This window comes from Sus scrofa, chromosome X (genome assembly GCF_054392235.1).
Source record: "Sus scrofa isolate SSC_HxYL_T2T_F1_AM1 chromosome X, Sscrofa_HxYL_maternal_Yorkshire_Landrace_v2.0, whole genome shotgun sequence".
NCBI lineage: Eukaryota > Metazoa > Chordata > Mammalia > Artiodactyla > Suidae > Sus > Sus scrofa.
Genome location: NC_139401.1, coordinates 95,642,506 through 95,662,987, shown reverse-complemented (window position 1 = coordinate 95,662,987; position 20,482 = coordinate 95,642,506). Strand labels below are relative to the sequence as shown.

Genomic DNA, 20,482 nt, shown 5'->3' with positions numbered 1-20,482 from the left:
TATGTTAATAACATAACTACAGAGAAAATTAATACAAGTAATTTTTGAACATAATACTCTGACTATACTATAGTCTATCTATATACTATAGATTTAAGTAAGATGACTTCTAAGGACAAAAATATTTATAAAATATCTTATACTTTATTTAGTAGGTTTGTTTTTGGTAGTAGTTTTGGTGTAGTAGTTCTGAAAATGTTTTGTATGAACTAAAGATAAAATAAGTAAGTACATCAATGTTAATGGGAATGAGTTACCACTGTGGAAAAAGGAGATAAAAACATGGAATAGGTAAAAGTGAGGAAGAATTCTGTCATGTTAGATTTGAATTAGAAGTATCAGAATTAAATGACAATTTCATTTTATTTTTAAATTTTATGGCTGCACCCTTGACATATGGAAGTTCCCAGGCCAGGAACTGAATTTGAGTCACAGCTGCAACCCACACCACGGCTGTGGCAATACCACATCTTTAACCTACTGTGTCAGGTTGGGGATCGAACCTGCATCTCTTGCAGCAACCTGCTGCAGTTGGATTCTTTTTTTTTTATTTTTTTTTATTTTTTTATTTTCCCACTGTACAGCAAGGGGGTCAGGTTATCCTTACATGTATACATTACAATTACAGTTTTTCCCCCACCCTTTCTTCTGTTGCAACATGAGTATCTAGACATAGTTCTCAATGCTATTCAGCAGGATCTCCTGGTAAATCTATTCTAAGTTGTGTCTGATAAGCCCAAGGTCCCGATCCCTCCCACTCCCTCCCCCTCCCATCAGGCAGCCACAAGTCTCTTCTCCAAGTCCATGATTTTCTTTTCTGAGGAGATGTTCATTTGTGCTGGATATTAGATATCACCTCACACCAGTCAGAATGGCCATCATTAATAAATCCACAAATAACAAGTGCTGCAGTTGGATTCTTAACCCACTGCGCCACAGCAGGAACTGGCAATTTTTAAAAATAGTTTCTAAATACTACTTTCCACTGGAAGGAATCAGGGAAATGGCTAATTCCAGAGCTTGGGCAAACTATGAAGGTAACTCTGGCACATCTTTATGGCAGTAAGCAAAGAAATGGTAGGGTATCAAAGGGTAACAGGAAAACTTTCGCTTCAGACTATAATGATCTAAACTGGAACTATACTAACTATCTACAGAAAGCAATGATAAAAGGAGACAAAATATATGAATCAACTGTTTTCAGACTGCGCAAGACTGATCTCGAAAAACTCATGTGGTAAGGTTTACAATCAAACCACCTCTCCCTTCTAGGCACAATTCCCCAATGATAGCACAGTGAATTGAAGTCCTAACAGCTCAGCAATCCTGCTGAAGCTACAGAGATCAGGGCAGCTAAAATCGCTGGAACCTTCAGAAAAGTAAGAGCGTTCACTGCAGGGAGCCTATAATATCTCTATGGGGGTTCTCTATGAGTTCCTGGCTGAAGATTAGGCTGAACATGCATAGGGCATGACTCTCAGAATATTTTCCTCAATATGTGACTACCAATCATTAGCAGTGATACTGGAGTTCCCGTCGTGGCTCAGCAGAAACAAATCTGACTAGGAACCATGAGGTTGCTGGTTCGATCCCTGGCCTCACTCAGTGGGTTAAGGATCCAGCATTGCCATGAGCTGTGGTGTAGGTCACAGATGCGGCTTGGATCCTATATTGCTGTGGCTGTGGCACAGGTCAGCAGCTGTAGCTCCGATTGGACCCCTAGCCAGGGAATCTCCATATGCCGTGGATGTAGCCCTAAAAAAGCAAAATAAACAAACAAGTAAATAAATAAATAAAATATAAATAAAAAATTAAAATTAAAAATCGTTGCAATTCTCACTTAAAATAAAAATGAAAAAATGAAAAAATATAAATACAATAAAAAGAAAATATGCTCAAAGACATAAAGGAACATGTTGCCTTAATAAGTGACCAGATAATAAGTATCAACAGAGAAACAGAACATATAAAGAGATGCAAATGGAGATTCTAAAACTGAGGAGTACAATAACAAATGAAAATTTCACTTGATGGGTTTTAGCAGATAGCAGAATAAAAAGTCAGTGATGTTGAAAACACATCAATAGGAATTTTCCTATCTGAAAATCATAGACAAAAATAAAGTAAAACGAAGAGACTCTCAGAACCTTATAGAGTAACTATAAAACAGCCAAAATAAAACAGCCAAACTTTTTTTTTTTTTTTTTTTTTTTTTTGTCTTTTTGCCTTTTCTTGGGCTGTTCCCATGGCATATGGAAGTTCCCAGGCTAGGGGTCTAATCGGAGCTGTACCATCAGCCTACGCCAGAGCCACAACAACTCGGGATCTGAGCCACATCTGTGACCTACACCACAGCTCACAGCAACACCGGATCCTTAACCCACTGAACAAGGCCAGGATCGAACCCGCAACCTCATGGTTCCTAGTCGGATTCGTTAACCACTGCGCCACGACGGGAACTCCCAAACATTCTTTTCATAGGAATTATAGAAGGAAGAGAGATTGAGAATGGGGAAGAAAAAATGTTTTGAATGACATAATAATGAAAACATGATTGATCAAAATTTGTGGTTCCTAGCTAAGGCAATATTTAGATAGAAATGTACAGCTTTAAGTGTCCTTATTAGAAAAGAAGAAAGATTTAAGGTCCATGATCTAAGTTTTTGCCTTAAGAAACTAGAAAAAGGAGAGCAAATTAAATCAAAAGTAAGTAGAAAGAAAGCATAAATAGCAGAGAAAGAATAAATAAGAAACAAAGAAAATAAAGTCAAAAGCTAGTTCTTTGAAAAGATTAATGAATTTGAGAAATCTCTAGCAAGCAAGACTAATCAATAAAGAATAATCAGTATCGGGAATGAAAGAGGGGATGTAATATAGATCTTACAGACACTTAAAAGATATTAAATGAATATTATTAATGACTTCATGTCAATATATTTAAAACTTAGATGAAATGGATAAATCTCTTACAAAAACACAAATTACCAGAACTGACTTAAGAAGGAAGAAAAACTCTAAGTAGTTCTGTATCTATTGAAGAAATCAAAGCATTAATAAACAAAGAAAACAAAACACCTTTCCGCAAAGATAACTTCAAGTCCAGATAATATCGGTGGTCAATACTATCCAACTTTTGAGGTGAGAACACTTCCTATGTCATTTATGAGTTCAACATAATCCTGACACCAAAACTTAATGAAAACCTTACCCCCAAAAAAGAAATGATAGTATCACTCATGAATAGAGGCACAAAATTCTAAAAAACCAAAAAATTTAAAATACATCTAGTAGTATATCAGATGATGAGCAGAGCTGACTCACATTGGAAAAATCTATTTAATCCATCCCATGAACACAATAAAGGAGAAAAAGCATCTTACCTCAATAGATACAGAAAAACCATGCGACAAAATTCAGTACCAATTCATAATAAAAAAAAATTCAGCAGAGTAGGAATAGAAGGGAAACTCCCCAATCTCTTAAATAACATCTGTAAAAATCCATAGCTAACATCATACTTAATGGTAAGAAGAGTGACTGAGAGGGGCAGGCAGGAGATGTGGAGGCAGGTGGGAAAGGGGGAGGGAAAAGGGAAAAAAATACAATAAAATGTTAACAGCTGATGGATACAGATGGAGAATATATAGGTAGCTACTGTACTATTCTTGTAACTTTCTGTAAGTTTAAAATGTTTCAAGATTAAGCTGAGAAAACATAAAAAAAGAAAACTAATTCCTTCCTATTTGTCCCAGAGTAAAATTCTAAAGTTTAGCTCCTGTTTCCCCCATGGGAGTCATTTTAGACTTCTCATTGACCTGGCTACCCTTTGAGTCAACCCTGTAGGTTACTGCAAGTCATCACTCATCACTATTCTACTGAAAAAATAAAACGTACTAGTAATCTCTACTCTTCTAACCAGGACTCAAGAACCTCTGTTTTGGAGTTCCTGCTGTGCTGCAATGGGATCAATGGAGCCTCTGCATTGCCAGAATACAGGTTTGATCCCTGGTCTGGCACAGTGGGTTAAAGGATCTGGTGTTGCCTCAGCTTCAGCATAGGTTGCAACTGTGGCTCAGATCTGATACCTGGACTGGGAATTCCATGTGCTATGGTGTGGAAACAAAACAAAACAAAAAACAAAACCTCTGTCTTGCTTAGCCAGCTTCAATGACTTCCCACTTGCTGAATCACTCCTCTCTGTAGACACATGTGCCTTGCTTGCTGCCATCTCAACCCATTCATTTACACTGTGCTCCTTACCTTGAATGTCCTCCTCCCTCATTCCCACACACTCTGGTCCTACCTGCTGTCAAGGCTTGCCTCAAGCCTCTCGTCTGTTAGAGAATATTCAATATTGATCCTACCCCTCTCAAACTCCCCTTGCTTTGGAGGCCTCTGCTATGCAAGTTTCATACTGAACTAAATTCCCTTATGTTGTTCTGCAGGAGTGTCATTTGTGGAGCACCCCCCAATAAGATTATTTTCTCCCAGCTAAGAATATCTATTTTTTGATTATATATTTAAGCAACGCTGTAGGAAAAAAAATCATTTAGCTTTAGACCCTAAATACCATTTTGAATTCTTTCAATTTGATTAGTTGAAATGCATATTTTTAACATCATTGTGTTCTGGATTTCCCTGCTGAATATTATTTATATTCACATTTCTGCATATGGATATGATCCAAATACCAGTCATTTTAATAGGTATATGTGTTTTTTCATGTTAGCATAATTTGCTTAGTCATTCATTTATCCCAATGAGATTAAATATTACTGAAAAAGAGAGTTTTTATTTATTCTACCTCCCCCCACTTCCCCCACCACAGAACTGGTGTAATGTTGCACATACAGTAAGAGTTCAATAAGTATTTCATGACTGGCTATGCCTTTGGCCGTATGAAATTCAATCACCAAGAATTCTTAAAAGTATTTGCCCTTCAACTTGTTCAATTAGTGTGAGTTTCATTCAGTTCTCATCTCTGACTACTCCTTACTTGTCCTCTACTCCAAACTTTAATACCCCTCCTATATTACTTCCTATGCAAAGCCAATCCTCCCAGTACCACTTTTCCTTTCTTCCAAGATCATTTCCTCCACAGAAGTCACCCTAATTAAAGAGATTAGAGTATCAAGTTGCAGATTATCTTTTCCAATTAAAGAAGAGATTATGAGGAGGTATTTTTCTCCCTGATCTTAGATCATTGGAATAAATTTAGAAGAGGAGATTTCAATAGCACTTTGTTGATCTTCTAGTCGCTAATTTAGTCTGCTCCACAGCTAAGGACATGATGGGAATATCCTCAGAACAACATTACTTCTAACCACCATTCAAAAATTAAAATATCTCCTTTTTAAGAGTTCAGAGCATATTTCATTTTATTTTTAATTATACAACAATTTCACAGGGAAAGTTATTTTGTTTATACTTGGAAGTTGTTTGAGAGACTCCTAGCTTTTGCCAGAAATGTAGACTCACATGCCCTCTATTTCTGCCTTTATGGTACTCCTCAGTTATCAGTCTAAAACCAAAGAATTTCTAGTGGAACAAACTGCTACCTTCTCATCACAACCATAGAAGTTCACAAATCTATAAATCTATATGCCAAAGTCTGATGTAAAGCCATTCTCTCATTATATAGAGTTGAATCCAAGTCCATATAATGTGTGAGTTTCATTATATGTTCTGTTCAAGTCCATCTAAAATGCATCTAAGTTAACCCACTGTATGCCAATAGGCCTTCACATCCTCCTTATTACCAGGTGCTATATCTTTTCTAGTTGACAAAGGTATCTTGTTATCTCTGCAGTTTTCCTTCATATGCCAGATCACTGAAAAGTGCTTTGTTATAGTCATCCTATAGAGGCACGGACTGTGAGAAGGCCAAGTTGGGGTTCAAAATTAAACATACCTTCTCATAAAATTGGTCACACTATTTCTTTCCCCTCTAACATGGAGATCCAGGCTAGGAGAGCAGAATTCCAATAACTGCCTAACACAGCTTACATTTTCTTACAGGAGCAATAGCAGCAAAAGTCAGAAAAAAAGCAAAGCAGACAGGTCAATGCCCCCTTCCCCAAAATGAAGTCCATGTATAGTCTTGGGACATAATTTTTCAGGTTAAACAAAGTAGCTAAATAGAAGCCCTTGAGTGATCTTTTTTTAAGAGGTAGTTATTTTCCCCATTCATCCTATTAAAAATCAGATACATGAGTCCTTTACTGGGTGTTTCTGCCAATAGCCTTTGTCAGGATATTAGCCAATTCTCTGCCATAAAGAATGACATCTTTAAGTAACCTATTCTTCATAGAGTAGATTTTCTAAATGACCTTATCAATTTAGGCCTAAATTTAGAGAATGCCAATGCTGAAGGATCTCATAAGTATTTTGTGGAGAAGAAGACAAGCCCACACTTGACCAATCAAGCTATAATCCTTAAAATCAGATGTTTTGCATTTCTGTTGTAGTGTAACCAAGTCCTAGATGCAGTCTCTGAGCCATCTTTGCTGTTTCCCAAGCCAGAGTTGATGGCTGGGCTTGCTTGCCTAGTGTGAATGGCAAGAAATATAAACAAGAAATATAGCCTGTGTTGTGGCTTCTAAAACTTTTAGAGTACTTAAAACCAGGAGGTTTGTTTGAATTTGTGCCTAGACTAGATTTTTCAAAAACTTGAGTCTTTATTTTCCTTGATTGGCAAATACAGGATAAGAAATTTCCAGACCTTGGTCCTCTGTCTTATGCATAAGGAGGCCCTTGGCATAAGTATTTGTAGGGATTGTAATGAAAGGAATCCCTGTCTATAATGAACTGCACAGAAATCATTATAACTGGAGTCACATCAGGCACTAAACAGTTATAAATGTTAATGAGTGAAGGGCATTCATTTTTTGACTTGAGGGAAAGAAAGGAGGGGAGAAAAATTAAATTTCTGAGCTCCATTGGCTATTCCAAGAACAGCTATGCAAGTGTAATCCAGATCTCTTTAATTGGCAAAGACCAAAGGACCAAAGGACCTCACAGACTATATGAAACAAAATTTTGTAGTACAGATTTGCCAGAGCAACTTTTCATGTTCCTCACACAATAAAGCCACTCAAATAGGACTATCATAATGAGAACACAAATAATTCTATCTTGTACATAAAATAATATTTAACAGTAGAGTAGGGGCTGAATTAGAGTTATTATAAGAGTAGCAAAATTGAAGTGAAAGAGTTAAAAGAACTGCTCCAAAGTGCCTCCATTTTCATCAGCTAGGGGCACTTCAGGATGTCTTTTATCCATCCCATGTTCGGTTTTGTTTCTGTATTTTGAAACAAAAAACAAACACTATACAAACAGGTACAAACCAGCATCAACCTACTAGTCTTCCCTGTCTCCTCCATGTACAATGTAAATAGAGGCAGAAAGGTATAAGAAAAAAGACCAACCACATTCAAACCATCTCCATTGCCCAGGAAAAGTTTTGTTTCAATGTTACAATTGCTGTATGTCCTAAGAGGTAGCTGAGGGTAAACATATGGGGAAGGGGAGACTGAATCCATTCAAACACATTCACTCTAAGAGGAATATCTTTTTGGGGTAATCTTTGTTCAAAAAAGCTCACTGCAGATATGACACTACTTAGCCCCAGGAAAAGGCAAAAACCAAAAACCCGTATCAAGCCACCAACAGCTTCACATTTGATAAAGGGGCAAAGAATTAAAAAGTTGATCTTTAAAGGGTATCTGCACATCAATGACAAGCACATCTATGTGTGTATATATGTATTTTTAAGTGAATCAATAAACAACAAGTAAACCAAGAAAAGATAGCTTACACAGGCAGCTGCGTTTTTTCAGTTTGCATTTTACACTTCCAGTTTTTTTCATTTTGGATTTAACTTGAATTACACTATTATAATATAGATAGCTTTTAAAACTCTCAATTCTTTTTTTTTTCTTTTCAGACTCTGCTACAGACATTATGATACAACCAAGTGAGGAAAATGGGATCCAGTCCAACAGGCCACACTGCTAGTTAATAATATCTCCAAGTATTTTATTTGAGCAATAATCAATCTAAGCCAAGATTGAAAGTGAAAATGTGACTTCAAAAGTAAGGCAAGGAAAGGCAGCCACATAAAATATGCCAGGTTTGAGATGTTATAGGTAAAATGTTACACACAAATACAGCTGAAAATGAGTCACAATATAAAAAATATGTTACACACACACATAAGTATTTAATGGGGAAGAAAATGCCAGTATACTGCCCTACCTTTACCATTGCAGGATCTTTTGGACTTCAGTATTGTTGTTCTATTTAATATAACCTGTGACCCACTTTCATGAAAGACTTATTAATATATTATCAATTGAAAAACAATACTATCCCTTAGCAACTTCAATTAGCAAGTATTTTTGCCTTAGAAAACAAACATTAGCCAAACTCCAAAACTCCAGCCAGCATTTATTGCTTTGAAAAATAGGCATGTACTTTAGCACCTAGGTTTTATACTTAATGAGAAAGTAAAGAGTATACATTTAATTCTAGAAAGTAACTGAATTAGAAGCCAGCACAAAGCCCCATCACAGTCTTTTGTTTCCATACAATAAAGCATTCCTCAATATCTTCCTGGCACCGTTACAGACAGAAAATCAATTTCTTAAAATCTCATGCATGGTTTGTAATTATAGCTAAAATGTATAATCAAAGCTGAAAGACATATATATCCAAGTGTTATTAAACAATGATTAAACTTTGATTGGGATATCAACTGGCTATGCTAATCTCTTAGTACAATCATGGCTGCCTGCCAGACCACCATGTTCTAGAAATAGATATTTCTTCTAAAGAAATTCCTCTTCAGGCAATCAGCTAATATTTCTAAAATTGGAGGCTTTAAACCTCTGCCTGTTAGGAATTTGGTACAAATGTTAAGATGTGAGGAACTAAAGCTCACTGATATTTGTCAAAAACTTTCATTGAAAGTATAATTCTGTGCACTCAATTAGAAGGCAAAGAATATACATTGTTAAGGGTTTCCTGTCTTCTCATTTGCAAATGTTTTTTCTCCCAGAAATGTTTTCTCTCTCACTAGCAAATGTAACCAACCTTAAGAAGGCCCTTAGTATTTTACCGTCCACTGAGAATATACTGTCATTGAAGTTGAACGAAATTCCACTGGTTTTCCAACATTTTCTCAGTGGTAGGCTAAAATCTCATTTTTGTTTTGGCTACTTTCCAACATAGCTGGATTACAAGCACTTCTCTTTAAAGATATTCAAAATTAAAGACACAGATGCTCACTAGATGCTCACAAAAAAACATACATTTTTGACTAAATAGTGAGAGGTTGCCAGCAACTTACCAGAATTTCTCTTTGATACCATCTTCAAATTTGTGCTGACTACAGAACAGACGACAAGAGCCAAAAGAAACGGTGGCTTCATCGTTCACTTTCCTTGGCAGCTAAAAAGTCAAAAAAGGATATGCAGTTTGAATCACAGATCTTGGCCTCAGCAAAGCAGCAGCTATAACTTCACATATCTCACACACACATCATAGAAACAATGACATTTTGGTGACCTCTGGCTTTATTTTTATGCAAATGGAAGAAAATGTGAACATCCACAGTCGCATCATGTCGAAGTTCCCCACTTAAAATTTTTCAATGGCTTCCCACTGGATTTAGGGTAAAATCTGAACTGCTTTGGTTAGACTTTCATGGGCCTATAGGTAGGGCCTCAGCAGCTTCTTTGATCTTATTTCATAAAACACTTTCCTCCTCACTCTCTATGCTCCAGCCACTATGGATATTTTTTTTGTTCCTGGAACATGCCTTCATCATTTTCTCCTCATGGCCTTTATATTGTTTTCTTGCTGGGATGTTCCTCCCCACTCTTCACTCACATTCCTTAAGATCCTACAGGCCTCAGTCCCACAGAAAGGCTTTTCCTGACTACCCAAAAGCCTCACTCTGTCATTCACTAGCTCACCTCCTTGCTTGTTTTATTCAGAAAACTAATCAGCACTGAAATTATTGTGTTTATTTTAGACAGGAAGAGTTTTTACTCAACTTTGATGCTGATGTTTCAAAATCTACAGCCCAGAATCTTAAATAATTGGAATGAAACTGTTCCAAAACCAAAAATAACAGAGAAAAGCACGGCATTGAACTGAGATATTGGTAAGATTCTCCCAAAGGGGAATGGGATTGACTAAAGCAACATCAGTAGACATTTGGGGAAAAGACAAAAATATTTTTAAGTGTTTATGCTATTAAGACTTTGCAGTAAATCAATTACTTATATGAGGGCTCATCTAGAATCTTTTATGAATTATAAGTACCACAGAAGAGTACATTGGGTTCATAATAAAACCAGGATAGAAATAGCAAGGTGGACCATGAGGTTGAAACCACAGTGATCCCTGAAATAATGGGTAGAAGTAAACCTGAGTGGAAAGGCAAGAACATGTTCTGGATAACATTTAAAGATCCAGATTTCCATGTAAGGATTTGTTTTCTGAATAACTGGTTTGTACTTAAAGGTGCAGAACCTTACCTAGAATGTAAGATTAACAGGATGATATCAAGTGTTGGGTAGGATCTTCTTTTCCCAGAATTGACCAAAAGATTCACCTGATGTCACAAACTCAGAAAAATTCCAGTTTAGTGTCTGAGGCTACCAGTTCAGCTATTTAGGGTATCTAGTTCCCTTATCATCCTGCTCCCCCCACCCCAACTCCATCAATAAGCAGAGGCCTGGGAAGGAATAAGAGGTCACCTTTTCATAATAAAGACAGGCTCCCCTTTCCCAATTGACATGCTGGACTTCCCCTGTACCATGGAAGCAGGAATAAGGAACCCTGGGGAGAGGTAGTATGTTGGAGATTTCCAGAGGACAAGTGTGCCGGAACTAATCCCTACCCATGCCCCAAACACCAAATTTCTGGGTCCCAAGAAGCATGGAAGGTGGACTTGGCATATTACCAAAGACACAAGTTGGATGGAGTCAATAGATGATTCTTGTCATAGGGCTTTGCAACATGTGGTAAATTGAGTACACTTGAAAGGAGAGTGGTCTGATGCCATCGGCTGAAATTCTGAGGGAAGATGTAATTCAATCTCACAAGGTACTTCCAATGCCCAGAGGAGATGCTTGGGGAAGAATCTCATCATCAGGCCTGTTATAACTACCTCCCATTCTTATAGTGCCCATAGAGAGCTAGAAGATCAGTTAGGACCAACCAAGAAGATACAGACAGTCAACAAGCATGTCTTTTCCCCCTCTCTATTCTCTAGTCACTCCTCTCCCAGTGCAACACAAAATGAGAAGGCACAGGGGCAAGAGGAGGAAGGGAAAATGCGTGAAAACCTACTGCACACCCTCCAAATTCCTAGCCATGAGAGCCACGTGTCTCAACTGCTTAAAGAAAAAGATAAAATATTTGAATCTGATAAGATCTTGGAATAAGTAAAGACAAAGTCTTTAAAATCAGAATGAAACTCAGAAAACACCTGAAAAATTTATAGACTCAGACTGAAATGTTTATTACTGTCTCTGACTCCCAGTAGGAAAAGGTGTAAATACAATAGAACATATAAAGTAGCAATTATTTGAAAAAATAATACCATTTTATGTTTCTACCTCAATGAGTTGAAACTTAATAAATCAGTTATATTTATTAGCTTGGTTGTTTTTACCCATTCCTTGACCTGTAGAATGTAAGCTTCATGAGGGCACTTAGTCATTAACTGTTATATCCTCAGCATCTATCATACAGCTTGCCACAAAATAGGTTATTAATAAATATTTTAATGAACAGAAGGAGAATATCAATGTAGATAATAACATCATATCAAGGGTTCAAGTAATACAAATCAATTGCCATTTTCACTGTTCTTTTTCCAAGGAGCCTATTTGTTTGAAATGAGATCTCTCTTATCTAATATATGACTGTCCAAATCCAAGATATGTCCCATTTCCTGCTGTAGGGCCCTCTATCAGTCTTCTACCCATATCCTCTTGGCCCTCCCTAAAAGTCATCTGCACAGAAATCTTTCTATATTTCTTTGCCAGAGGTGCTTCTCTATCTGCAGAAATATCTTGAATAGCATAGGAGGTTGACTAGAAGTTCCAGGTTGTTAATGTACCATGAATGAAATTATCACTCGATGCTGTAAGTTTGTGAATAAACACCCCAGGTAGCTCACCCCTTGGAATGTCCCAGTAGGATTGAATGGAAAATTGCTCATTCACAGTCTACTTGTTTTTCCTCCCTTCTAGTGTAATTTTGCTATTCCTTAATGGTACTTACTGGGATCACCTCACAAATACACTTCTTACACACAAATCCTTGTCTTGGGATATGCTTTTTGGGACATCCCAAACTAAGACTCTGAAAAGACAATTATCAATCCAACACAATTCTTTGTTTTATATAGATTTCATCCATCCAGTTTCCAGCTTAGAAGATTATATAGGCTCTGGACTTTCAAAAGGATTATTCAAATTTTTTCTTAACCATAGGTCACTATAGCTCTCCTGTCTCATCTCCACTCTTAGAACTTATATCACTCCAGTAATTTCTTAAACAATTCTTTAGAAATTTTATTAGAGTATAGTTGACTTATGTTATTTTCAGGTATACAGCAAAGTGAATTAACCATGCATATACATATGTATCCATTATTTTTCAAATTCTTTCCCCATGTAGGCTATCACAGAGTATTGAATAGATTTCCCCATGCTATACAGTAGGACCTTGCAACCTAAATGTCCATCAACAGATGAATAGATTAAGAAGATGTGGTATATATACACAATGGAATACTACTCAGCCATAAATAAAGAACAAAGTAATGCCTTTTGCAGCAACATGGATGCAACTAGAGATTCTCATACTAAGTGAAGTAAGTCAGAAAGAGAAATACAAATACCATATTATATCATTTATATGTGGAATCTAAAATATGGCATAAATGAAGCTATCTATAGGACAGAAACAGACTCATGGACACAGAGAACAGACTTGTGGTTGTCAAGGGAGAGGGGGGAGGAAATGGAATGGATGGGGAATTTAGGGTTGGTAGATTCCCAGTGACTTTGATAAGAACACTGGCTCAGCTCTGACTTAGCTCTTCCTGCTATATTCACTCAGTTACCAACTCAACTTGCTGGTTAGATATTATGAGTTTTCTGCACTCTCCTTACCCTCAGTTTATCATATCTGAGTCATGATTGTACCTTCACTATTTCTGTATAAAATCTGACAGTCTGTAAGGACTGTAATTAATTTGCCAAGATGGAATATCATTTTAGAGATTCTAATATTTTATAAATGATGGTAAAATTAAAGATTATTTGAGAAAGGCTTTTTAAAATGTTATTTTACCCAGTAGTTATAATTTTTATCCAAAACAAGAACTATATTTCACATCTGCTATTTCAGAGAAATTAGGGGTAGAAAATAACTGACCAAAAAATATTGCTGCTTCCCTGTCTAATTGACTCCTTCGTATTCATTGGGAAAAAAAATTTTTTTTGGTCTTTTCTAGGGCTGCGACCATGGCATATGGAGGTTCCCAGGCTAGGTTGAATCAGAGCAGTAGCTGCCGGCCTATACCACAGCCACAATAACACGGGATCCCAGTCGCATCTGCAACCTACACCACAGGTCATGGCAACACTGGATCCTTAACCCACTGAGCAAGGCCAGGGATCAAACCCACAACCTCATGGTTCCTATTCAGATTCATTAACCACTGAGCCACGACAGGAACTCCTATTTGTTGGGAAATGTTTAATGCCTGACTTTGGTGAAATCATCATTGGAATTAAAAAGGTTAACCACTGAGTTATTTCATATACCCCCCCTCTTGTCAGTGGGGGTTAGAAAAACTAGATGTGTCGAGTTTTTTAATTTGTATATTTACTAATCCTGTTTCCACAGAAGAGTTCATTGACTCAACCAACTTTGATGAATAGCGATTCTATTTGATGATAATAATTTGTTGAGCGTTTTGTGTGTGCCAGACATTACACTGGAGTGTGATATTTTATCCTACTAATGATCTGGTAAGGTGTTATTATCCCCATTTTACTTTTCAGAAAACTGACACTTGTAACTTACCCAAGTCCACAACAGTAGTAAATTAAGCGGAAAAAGGACTTAATTTTAGGTGTGTGACTACAAGCCCAAGCCCTTAACTGCTACTAAAGTATATTTATCCTAGAAGTTAGATACTGTGGAAGTCATAAACCATAAAGTAATGTCTAAGATTATAAAACATGACTTCTTGCTGTGTAGCATGCATGCATACTAGAGTGCTTAGTCAACTGCAAGACAATAAAGAACAACCTGTATATGTTAAGTGCTAAGGCGATATGGAGTAAGAATATTCAGTAAGTTTAGTAGCTTATTCAGTAGGTGATTAAGAATTCCCATTGAAAAGGGAAAATCTGCCAAACTGCCCATTCAAACAGTCAAAAAGAAAGGCTGGTGCAATCAATCTCCTGGTAATATTCATCTTCAATCGCAGTCGACCTGAAATATCAAAAATTTGACCTGATCAAGGAACGTTTTAGAACTGTGAGCACCAGGCTCCCAACATACATTTCCACACATTTGTTTAAATGAACAAAAAGTGTCAGAAGCAGCTGAGGTTCTCCCCTGGAAATCTCTCACACTGAAATTTAGCTTTATTACATTATAACGTTTTCCTCTTGGTGATTTTACAACCAACTTACTGTTGTGTGAAGAAAGTGTACAGAAGCATGTATAATACCTTATATGTTGGCAATTATACTGCTATTCAATTACTCCAAAATTCCTTTCACCCCTACCCCCAAAAGAGTCTTCCCCTTACTGTGGCTATAAATATTCCTGAAGTTCACATCCCCCTGGCTGTGTGTTTACTCATCCCCTAAGGTTAGCATGCAAAAAGCCCAAAAGGCCACAGGAGGAATTATAAAGACTGAAGACACTGGCACACTGGCTAATGAAGGCATTATTATTCCTCTCCTTTGAGTACCAAATCTTAATATGAGTAGGGCTATCCTGACAAGAGAGTTTTTAAAAATGTAATTGAACTAAATCTTTTGACAGATAATTGTAATGATAATGTTATGCTCGAATGGTTTTCAAGTAGTTTGTAAATTACCTTCTCCACTTTATTTTTGTTCCGCCTCTTAAAGTACCAGGCTTGTCAGGTTCCTGGCTCAAGTTAATTTTTTATAGTGTCTGTATGGCATACTCTTAAAGCTAGAAACCAAAACAAGTTTAACTTATGAATATATTTTGATGCAATTAAAAGACCCAACTAGATATATCAGCTAGCTTTCAGAGAATATGCAATTATATCATTTCTTAATACATCCTTGTCATCACAGACAACTTTGTTAGGATGTTTTCCAATCATTTGTACCAGCCAGTCATATAATCTCCAACAAATTGGAAATTACAGACACACAGACCACATATATATCACATATTATAAAGAAAATTAACATATTATAAAGAAAATTAGCTTTCAAAGGCAGTTCTATAGTCAACACACATGAATCTCCATCTCATATCTTCTAATTCTACAGTCATCTGCAATGAAGTCCAGTATTCATGTAGAGATGGCCCTGAGGCTCCTGTTATATCTTCAATCAGGAAACAAAGATGCAATAATGTTAATGAGATTCTACCTACTAAGGAGGAAAAGTTGGTTCCAAATTTGACTCAAATTTGTAAAACACTTCAATAGTTATATAGTCCAACCATCAACCAATCAAGAAATTATTTGTTACCATATTCCTATATCTACCTTTCTCTCAAGTACTTTCTACTTTTTAAGGTCAAATCCATGGCATGTGCTATGCCGCAGCTGTAATGCCAGATCCTTTAATCCATTGTGCTGAGCCTGGGATCAAACCTGTGCCTCTCTGCAGTGACTGGAGCCGCTGCAATCAGATTCTTAACCCACTGCATTACAATGGAACTCAAGTACTTCCTGTTATATGACAAAAACTATAAAACATGGCAACCCATTATATTACTAGCTTTAATAGTCATAAATGGAAGTAGAAAGAAAGAGACATTGAGACTAAAACTAAGAAAGCCAGAAATACAGAAGTAGGAAAAAAAGAGATATAGCTAAAGATAGAGAGGCAGATGGATAGGAAACAGATGGAAAGAGAAAAAATACACACATATAGGAGAAATGGAGAGATAGATAAAACATATAGAGAAGCAGAGGTTGAGCAAAAGACAGAAATAGAGAGCAAAACGCTGACATATCGAGAAAGAACGGAAACTAAGAGATAAGAGGAATTAAGGGGAAATTCTGAAAGATAGCAGAAGTGACAAAAAGGGCAAAAAGAGAAGCAAAGAGGAAAAAATTGGTTCAAGAAACTCTAGTGTTCCATGGGCATGACAAAAACTGACTGACTCTCTCTCAAACTATTAGCTATTATTTCTTTCTCCTGCAGTGATTATAGAGTTCATAGATTTTGGCTCAGCATGCAGTCCTCAAAAATGGAGTCTTCATTTCACAGTCTTCCCTGCAGCTGGATATGGACAGGTAATTGAGTTCTGACCGTTAATATATAACCAAAGTGTCTCATTCAAGAATAAGTCTTTTCCAATGCTGGTCCAGTCGGCAAACCTAAAAATAGTGCATATAAGGTGTTATGAGCTGTTTAGAGGAAAAATCTTCAATCATTACTCATTACTAAATGGTCTCCACTATTTCCCCATCATTCCAACTCTTTCTTCCTTCAATAAAAATGTGTTTGTCAAAATTCTTAAAATGTAATATGCACTTTCATACACTCTTTATGAGATTATAAATTGGTAATAGCATTTTGGAAGGCAAATTGGCACTTTAAAATTTAAAGTGCTCAATTCCCTATCTAGGACTATATACTACAGAAATCCAAATAACCATGCACAGAAATATATACATGTATAGGGATGGTCAATACAAGATGTATTGTAATGGTTAAAATCTAGGAATGAACACATTTTCCATAGAGAATTGGTTGAACAAGGTATAGTATATCCATACTATGAAATATTAAAGTTATTAAGGAGACTGAGATAGCTATGCCTAGATATGTGTAGATCTGTAAGATGTATGAAAAACAAATATGATCCTTATATATAAGGGAAAAATCCGTGTATGTATGTATGTGTGAATGTATGAGAATTTATACAAAAAAAAAGGTTTGGAATTTTTAACACTAACTCATAAGAGGAGAGTGGGATAAAGTCCAACACTGAATGATAAACTTCACTTTTTACTTCATATAGTCACAGTGTCAGTAATTCTGTTCTCCAAATATTTATATCTCTTTGCCTTCAGGCAAATAATAGGATTGTGCTTCCTGGCCCCATCATGATTTGTGAGGCATGTGATCTAGCCAATTACTTGTGACCAAAAGTCATTACTCATACTTATGTTTCACTTCTTCAGGTCACTCCATTTACTTGTCAATATGATACCTTCTAAAACTACCTTTCCCTCTGCCACAGTGAATTGTATTAAGATAATGTTTGCTCCATCAATCTGGGCCCCAGAATGAAAAGTTGTAGAGCAGAGCTCCCAGCCAACATGTTATAAGCTGTTATAAGCCACCAAGATTAGGGGATTGCTATAACAGCATAATTAAATTATTCTGACTAATACGGTTGACATATTTAAAATTTATACTGATATGATATTATAAAAATTTATATGATGCCCAGAACAGCAACAATATCCTCTACATAGAGTATACACAATGTAATGAGACTATTATACATCACAAGCCAAATTCAGTATACTCATTAGATGATAACTATTTCAAGGGCAGGAACTATGGTTTATTCCTTTCTGCATCCCCAGCACCAGTGATAAGAACATACTAAATGTAAAAACACACTCTACTTGAATGTTGATTGTGTTAAATGATTTTTATTCTAACCTGTAGTTTTATATAAATCCCTATGAAATGACAATGTGTTGCTTTTAATCTATTATTCCTAATCATCAAAACCAGTTCAAATTATAAGGGTATTATTCATTTTTTATTAAATCTCTCATCTAGCTTTACACATTTCATTAAGTGGCTTTCTCTGCCCTCAAGCAAATAGATAACAGAAAATTTTGAATAAGCTAGGGCATAGAGCAGAGACCTGTGGACTACCTCTACAGACCTCACTACAAGTGTGCATTGATCATTAATCTGATTGATCAACTGGATATGAATCCATTTAACTGTACTAGCCCATATCAGCATATCTTGTCATGAGAGATAGCTCATTTGATAGACTAGGCTTCTTTTTCATGTGCTATATCAGTGCAATAACTCTACCAAAAGTAAACAAAAATTTTTTAGCCTGATTTTATCCAAAAATCCATTTATTTATATATTTGAGGAATTTATTGTGTGCATACAACAGGGATACAAACAGGAACACCATAGGTGTGGTGTGGTGATCCATGTGATTGCAGTCTAGTAGAAGATAAAAAAACATAATAACAGTGAACTGCTTTAAATATAATGTGAGGAGGAACAGTGCTTTTGAGAGCAAAGAGAGGAAAAGTGAAATCCACATTTAGAAGAGAAGACTTTCTGGAGAAAAAGAAAACTAGAACATGATAGTAAAGATTGTTCTGAGAAAGCATGGTACATTCATTGCATTGAAATAAATTAAATATGGCAAAACCATAGAGTATTAGATAGGAGGAAAAGACAGTTAACACTGGAGAGATGAGCAAGGGTCAGATCATACAGTGGTTGAATTGTCTATAGTATATCTAAGCACAGATGTTCAGTGGGAAACTGGATCACTGATAGGAATTAAAGAAATAGACTTGGAGTTTCTGCTGCAGCACAGTGGGTTAAGGACCCAGCATTGTCTCTAGTGGCATGAGTTTGATCCCCAGCCTGGCATAGTGGGTTAAGAATCTGATGTGGCCACAGCTGTGGTGACTTGGATTTGATACCCTGCCCAGGAACTTCCATATGCCATGGGTGCAGCCCAAAAAAAAATAAAATAAAATAAAATAAAAAAAGGAAAGAAAGAGACTTAGGAATATATATTTGGTAATCTTAAGCATAGAGCTGGTATTTAATGTCACAGGAGTAGCTAAATTATCAAAGAATAGACGCAAAATTGGCAGGTGGCCAAGGACAGAGCCCCTAGAAACACCAACATTTAAAAGATAGGCAGGCTCAGAGAAGTCTACAAAAGTGACAGGAGAAAAATAACAAGAGTGGTATAAGGAAAACCAGGAGTGAAGCCAAGAGAATAGCATATTTCTAGAATGACAACTATGTTAAATGCTACTGGGTAATCTAGTGAGTCAAAACTAAAAAGTGTCATTTTTATGTAGCCAAGGGAAGGCTGTTAGCCAAAAGACTGACAAAAACAAATCAGTTGGAGTAGCAGGGTTAGAACTAGACTGGATATGTCAATTGAAGAGTAAACTGAAGGTAAGGAAATAAAACAGTGAGTGAAGACAACTCTCACAAAGAATAGCTATGATCAAAAAGAGAGTGTGTATAAGTTTACACTATGGGGTCAGAGAAGGAATTTTTTAAATAAACTGACATTTTTCTCATGATTACACCTGGCTTTTAGGTTTTGGGGAATAATACCAGAATCTATATTTCTTTAGTGAGAGAGGAGTGAACAAGCTTTAAGGAGCTGAGGGAAAGGAGCCAAAAAAAAAAAAAAGGCACTAGCTGAAGAAAGAGAAAACACAGGGTTAATCTACAGAACAAGAAGCCTAAAATAATACAGGGATAAGGAAACATTTCTGAAGCTCAAGTGGAAGGATTTTCCATGCACTGGAGGATTTCCTTTTTTCCAATTAGAAATGGAAGGAAGGAAGAAATGATAGGTGAAAGGAGACATAAGTTTGTCGATCTTGTGGTGGGAAGTTGCCATCTTGTGGTTTCTGCATTCTCTGAGAAACAGCTGGCAAGTTTATCTAAAGAGAAGGTAGGATAGGAGGTTTGAGAAAGCACATGCCTTTTCAAAATTTAAATAGTTCATTCTAGGATTTTTCAAGCATTTTCTATTAAATTCATCAGTTTAAGTTTCTGGAGCCCAAGCTGTGGTTTTTGTTTTGTTTTTAATTAAGAGATTTGACTTTAACTAATATTCTTATACTTTCATTGCTTCTACGACTTACTGTAAAAAGATTTTCAACAAGAATTGAGTGGTAGTAGCTAAAAGGGCAACTTTTCAGTTCACTACTATGCCAACTGACTTTCTAATCCTATTAATCCTTACACCTCCCTTTTTCCACACCTAATTGATGGTATTTTAGGAAAAACATTAACATTACTTTGGTGTAAAATATGGGGAAAGTGAGGTTCAGTGAGATAAATAACTTTCCCTATAGCGAGCAGCCAATTGGAGGCAGAATAAACAATCCATGTTTTATAAAAAATTTTCCTGTCTATCAGGAACACCAGTGACAGCTGACTGTTGATAGATACAGATATATTAACAC

The 20,482-nt window shown here is 36.3% G+C and overlaps 1 protein-coding gene across 7 annotated transcripts in view; it reads right to left on the bottom strand.

Annotated features, from left to right (window-relative positions):
* IL1RAPL2 (interleukin 1 receptor accessory protein like 2) overlaps positions 1-20,482 on the bottom strand; it is a 1,117,802-nt gene that overhangs the window by 1,027,037 nt on the left and 70,283 nt on the right. For all 7 annotated transcript variants that reach the window (XM_085008093.1, XM_085008091.1, XM_085008095.1 and 4 more), the window contains one exon: positions 9,353-9,453. Coding sequence is in view for 4 of the 7 variants with exons in the window: in XM_085008091.1 (XP_084864217.1) it covers positions 9,353-9,434 (82 nt within the window). In the remaining 3 variants the exon portion in view is untranslated. The remainder of the gene's footprint in view (positions 1-9,352; positions 9,454-20,482) is intronic.